At 43.3% G+C, this 6,000-nt stretch overlaps 1 protein-coding gene across 7 annotated transcripts in view; it reads right to left on the bottom strand.

The window, feature by feature from the left end:
* Nucleotides 1-334: 334 nt before the first annotated feature.
* Nucleotides 335-6,000, bottom strand: part of SMOC1 (SPARC related modular calcium binding 1) — a 132,286-nt gene continuing 126,620 nt past the window's right edge. For 4 of the 7 annotated variants that reach the window (XM_050335177.1, XM_050335179.1, XM_050335182.1 and 1 more), the window contains 2 exons: nucleotides 5,534-5,584; nucleotides 335-3,817 (listed from right to left, as the gene is read on the bottom strand). In XM_050335177.1, coding sequence (XP_050191134.1) covers nucleotides 3,801-3,817; nucleotides 5,534-5,584 — 68 coding nt within the window. In that variant the 3' untranslated portion in view covers nucleotides 335-3,800. The remainder of the gene's footprint in view (nucleotides 3,818-5,533; nucleotides 5,585-6,000) is intronic. The other 3 variants (XM_050335178.1, XM_050335180.1, XM_050335181.1) reach the window with 3 other exon arrangements.

The following is a 6,000-nucleotide window of genomic DNA, read 5'->3' as shown; positions in this document are numbered from 1 at the left end:
GGTTTGGGGAGACAGAGTTACAAGATCCCATCTGGCTGTGGGTCCCACCTTCTCCAATCATCCTCGATATTCCTGCTGAAGTTTCACAGTCTTTTTAAGCAGCCTGCATAGATCAGACAGCTGTCATCAAACACAGAGACACACTCTGGAGCAAGTTTTAATTCAGCTTGAAGGCTTACACACAGAGAAGCACCACAGACTGCAGAACCCAGCCGCAGATTGACACTTGATTCTGCAAAGTCTCCTTCCCTCTCCTAAGCACTGCAGGGGTAACAGAATATTACGTAGAAGAGAGAAGTTCTGGAAACAAGAAACCACCACAAGACACTGGAGCAAAAGTTATCTATTTTATTACAAAACCAAAACCAAACAGATGCCTTTCAGTTTAACAAATGATGCCATAGGCAGAAATGTGCCAGGTAAGTTCAATATAAACTCAGGCCATGGAAAGCAGTGCCTTCACACGTATGAATCCCACCGTAATGCAGTTTCCTCCAACATACTACGCCCTTGGAGGATCAGTAAAAAAGGAAAGATTTTTTTCTTTTGGCAGGAAGAACAGATGACTTGCACTGTGGGGTCCTGGTTCTCTTCTCTGCTGTTTTCAACTGTCATTCAAAGTAGAGCTGGAGTGGCCCAGGAAGACTTGAAAGATGAGGAGACACATGCCCAGTGTCTGCTTCCAGAAACAACACTGACACTTCCCATGTCCCAGCTTCAGTAAAATGCTCCTGATGCAAAGTAGAGCAGAATAATGCTTACCTCCACCAGATAAGGACACATTTGGCCTGGCAGCCATGTAGACTGGCCAGTTTTTTGGCAATAAAAGCAACAGGGTAAGCAGGCAGCTGAGGCTCTTCTGATGAGTACAGAGTGTTTGGACAGCTCATAGCATGGGTTGTATAAATCAAGACCAGTACTGTCTGCATGACCCTCCAACACAAACCTCCAACAAGTAACCTAACCTCTATCTGGACATTACATAATCACGCTTGTTGGGTCTTCCACAGCAATGTACAAATGTTACCAGAGAGACCCACACAAATCCAACAGATCAGGATGTGGGGATTTGGACTTGTCTTGTAAAAGGGAAGCAATATAATGCTTGGTCCCCAATCCATCCATGAAGTCAGCTCTAGCACAGCAACGTGAACATCCACTAATGCCAAAGCTAATTGACAGCCACGCCTTGTTTGGCTTCCTTGAAGAACTGATCCAATTTTAACTGCAAACTTCATGTGAATGCAGGCCTCTTGGAGGGGAAGGACACAAGGATGAGAAAAAGGAAGTCAGCAGAAGAATTTATGTGACAGGTAGGAGTGTTGGCTGGCTGATTTATTTACATTTCCAGAAGAAAAGATGCAGTGAGTTTAACAGCTCTGTAGTCCCCCACAATCTAGTGGGGCATTGCCCAACCCCAGTGTCTGGTCAACAAAACTCCTATAGGCATCCAATTGGCTGTTTCTGCTGGATGCAACTATTCATGAAGAAACAAACACACAAAAACCCCAAAAAAACCCACCCCCCAAAAAGATCCCAAAACCTCAAACCACCAAAGACCAACCAACCCAGCATCCAGAGCTTTAAATTCCTAAAACTAGCATATTTAAAAGGAGAGGGTTTTTTTATACATTGGATTCATTCTTTACTCCTACAATAGAATTAGTGAGTGTGACAAGGACATTTCTAACTATACACTAAACCAAATTATTTCAACATACAAAAGATGTGCCCAGGGCATTTAAAAAAAAAAAAAAAAAAAAAAGAAAAAAAAAGGGGGGGGGGGGAAGAAGCAATCAAGAAGGTGGGAGCTTGCAGACCAGAAAAGCACATACATTGTATGTGAGAAACTATGAAGATCCAGCAGCAGGATCTGCTCTTGCTAGAGAGACAACTTCTTTTATTATGGTAGCTTGATGTATATTTCAGAGAGTACCAGCAGTGTTTTCAACCATGCTACATGTTTTAATTAGCTCCAATCTACTTCCCAGAAGTTATTACTACTCTTAAACAGTTATTTATAGAACTATTTTTGTTTTTTCTTTTTGTGTAACTTTCCATTTTGCCAACAAGGAAACTTGTTGCATCTTACTTAACTTACTGCATCAGAACACTTTTTTTGGTGATGTATTTATCTCATGCTATTCTCATGATGACATGACACAGAGTGAAGATGCTGTGTTGTAACACCTTTTACCAAAGCAATAGGGATATAGACTCAAAGAATGAGTCCAGCCTCTACAGTAACCCAGTGCCATTGCAATAATTGTTGGTGTGATCTCATTAGCACGGCATATCATCATGTCTGACTACAGTTTCTTCTAACAGAGACAAGTGGCATAAGGGTCACCAGGTCTGAAGTGGGAGGCTGCTCAGAACAGGTGAATGCTGCCAGTGGTTGGAAATACACAAAGTAAAACTCTCCTATCACACTCTGCCGAAACCTAGGACTGCTGATATGGGTGCCCCTGCAAAAGAAATAACTTTGGTAAAACTTCTAGTGGTAGAAACAGCCCCTGTGGCCTCCAAGAACACCAGACTCCTCACTCCAAGCCTTTACTGTTATTGTTCGTCACACAGGAGGGACTGGTAACAGCAAATTAGGAGGAGTGGATACTCTACATGAGGCAGGCACACCACTGTGCAGGAGGGAAGTTTGGATTCACAGTGACCAAGGACAAGAATGGTAATTTCTGACAGACAGTCACCAGTGAGCACAGCCCAGGCTGTAGTGTTGAAATGTAAGTAAAGCAGACACTTGGGGACCAGGGGCGTGGTTACGTCTTTCTGCATAGACACGTGTGTTCTTTGCTCTTCAGCCAAGCAACAGGCAGGCTAATGCTGCTTTTAGCAGGCTTCTTAGTATTTTTATTGTTGTATGACATGTAGATGAACACTTTGTCAGAGAGGAAGATGTACAGCTTCCTTCCACTGACTCTACTTAGACCTACAGCTCCCACATCCTTCCTACAGCATTAGATTCCAGAGGCATGGCACATCTTTCCTAAGCATATCATCTGAGCCTGGATAGCAATGCATTTGTAATTCATTTCTGTCCAACTTGCAACAAGTGCAGAAACTACTTTTGTACGTCCTTAATACAACCCTTTCCTATCTCTATTTTAAGCAGCTTTGCAGTGCACCAACACTTAAAATCTGTGCTCTCAAAAGCCCAATTGCCTGTGAGTTGCACAGGGCTTTACAGTAAGAAAGGGGGTTCAGATGCTCTCAAGAAGCATTTGGTATCTGGCACAGTGTGTGCACATCTGCAAGAACAAGTCATGCTGATACACTGCTCCTTTCTGCATGGGGGTGTTAAGGTTTGCCACTGAATGATGGTTTGGTGGCAGAAATGAATGCATTACTGTAATCCAGTAAAGGCAAAGTGTCTCTCTAGCCCTAACAGCCTTCAAAAGCAAAGGGAGGAATAGAACAGTGACTCCAACCCCTGTACAAGACAACTGTACAATTTACATATATATTTATATACAGTATATAAAATTCTTTCTGTGAGTCCCAGTGAACTCAATTTTACATCATCAGTAGCTGTTCCAATTTTAAAAAGTCATGATTCCGCTTCCCTCCACTCTCCAAAGTATTAGATTATGACATTGAAAAGCAATTAAAAACAAACCCAAACCAATTATTAAAAAGTGCAAAAATTCTGGGTGCCACTTCTGCTATGCTGGATGTTGCTGATGCTGCATGCTTGCTCACAAGCAGCAAGGTGTCTGTCCGTCTGTCGCTGGATCTTTCCTTCCTTTGGGTCAGCTCCCGCCTTCCCTTCCCGTCTTCTGCTGCTACACCAGGCGACCTACTGAATGGGCAGGGTGGGCAAGGAGGAAAAAGACAAACAGAACAGAAGCAGGACAAGTGAGGAAAAAAGGCAAATTAACACCAAAAGAAACCTGATTGATAAAGATACAGAATAACCTCTGCTGAAGCCATGGCCCCAGAAGACTGAGATCCCAGAGTAAGCTGTGAGGCTGAAAACAACCAGGGGCTAATGAGACAGCCTTGCTGAAAAAAGCACTGAATGAGTCACGCAGAGCCTTAGGGACTGCCATATTTTTAAACATAAACCACCACTTCCCTCCCCCTCCTTGGAAATAGGCAGGCAGTCTAGGGTAACAACTGGTCCAGCATCTCTCCCTCTGCTCTTCTGCCTGCCACAGCTGATGCAGAAGCCTACTGCTGCCAAGCTGCCCTGCCACCATCTCCCTCATAAACCACAGCCAGTTGTCTCCTCCCCTAGAAGACAAGCAGGTCTCAAAGGAGGCTTTTCTTCAGAAAGCTTTTGTTAAGCCCTTCATCAAAGATTCTTAAAGAATCAAAGCTCTTACAGGATCAGAGCAAGAACTCTGTGGATTAATTACAGGTTAAAACACACTAAAGAGAAAGCGAAAGTATGGACTTGATTTTCAGAAATTAGAAAGGTTACATCACTGGGAGAAAAGGCCTCACTGGGATCAACATGCCCTGCCACGGGGGGGCAAACATTGTCAAATGCAAAATTACTCCAGATAGCCATATCTGAAATTGACTGCACAGCTCTGCAAACAGCACTTGCGGTGCTCAGTGAGCAGCTCATAAAAACAGTAGATTATCTTCAATGTCCATAAATGCAACGCAGAGTATGAGTGGGGATGACTTGTTCTACGCTGAGCGCTCTGACTGACTAGGAAAGTGTCTGAAGCCACAGTATGCACTTGCTTGAATGCCTCTGCTCAGCTCTTAGCAGGAACCAAAAATCAAATACATGCTCAGAACTGAGGACACACCAAGACACATCACTACATCAGTGTATAAGGTTTAGTTGATCTTTATGTTCAGTTCTCCATTCAGCCCATTTCACCCAGGACCACATATGGTCCCCAGAAAGGTAAGGAGGACAGGAAGATGTATGGGAAGACTTCTGTCCTTAAGCAAATACATAGCCTAGGTCTTTTCAACACAAAAAGGAGCCTAACCAGATATATGTTGGATGGCTATGAACAAGTGAGGGAGTAGGCAGGGGAGAACTGCTCACTGCTTCTTACAGTCCAAAATGAGAAGCATGCAATGAAACCATGAGGTAGCAAGTCTAAAAGCAAAGCAAATAATGTGGTTCATGCCTGATGAAAGGGTGCAATTTGCTGCCAGAAAATACAGAGGAAAGCAGATATTCACCATGAAGAACATAGTGTCTTCATGAGAACTTGTCCATGGAGTAATATAATGTAAATGCAGCAAATCACCAAAATTATTGCTTGCTAGAAGAAAGGAGAATAGAATAGGAGAGTATTCATCCCATAGCTGCTGTATCCTATCTAATTCCTTAGCAATGTACTGTCTGCTCCAGCTAAAGACACAGAGCTGGACTTGGAGATGATGCGTGGAGCTGCATGTTGGTATATTCACAAATCTTATGAACAACTTAGGTTTCCATCTGTTTCTATTTTGCTGTTTGTGAACATGGGAGAGCAGGGGAAAATGAATTCTGAAATACATGGTTATCACAGAAAAAAAGAAACCATTTTGACAAGATACTCACTGAAAGGGTTAAGGCCTTGTCTTTTTCCATTGGGCAAACTGCTCAGGCTACCTGTAAAATCCAAGAACCACATTAATGGCAATAAATGCCGTGGCATGACAAAGGGGCCTCCTTGTCTTCTGTTGCCAGAGGGCAGGTTCAAAGGAGCCCCTCTGAGCATGCTCACAGCAAGTCCTGCCAACACTCTCTTAAGATTCACATGCAAGAGTTTGACTAATATGCTTGAGATGACAGATGTTAAATACCTGGCATTGTAGTAGCTGAATGTCATGAAGTCTGGAGGTTTGGTGGGGCAAGAAACAACAATTACAAGGTTAAATTGAACTGTGGAAGAAGAAAGAAGACAGAAAGGGCAGAACTGTGTCTGTGTTATGAGATAACAGGCACACGCACCCTACACCAGACGGAGCTCATGGCAAGGGCCTCTCACCTCAACAATAAACCTGTTCCTACCATGTGCTGTGGGT

The sequence above is a fragment of the Myiozetetes cayanensis genome, unplaced genomic scaffold (genome assembly GCF_022539395.1).
Source record: "Myiozetetes cayanensis isolate MyiCay16 unplaced genomic scaffold, myiCay2020 scf6-25, whole genome shotgun sequence".
NCBI classification, from domain to species: Eukaryota; Metazoa; Chordata; class Aves; order Passeriformes; family Tyrannidae; genus Myiozetetes; species Myiozetetes cayanensis.
This window is presented reverse-complemented; position numbering and strand designations above follow the sequence as displayed.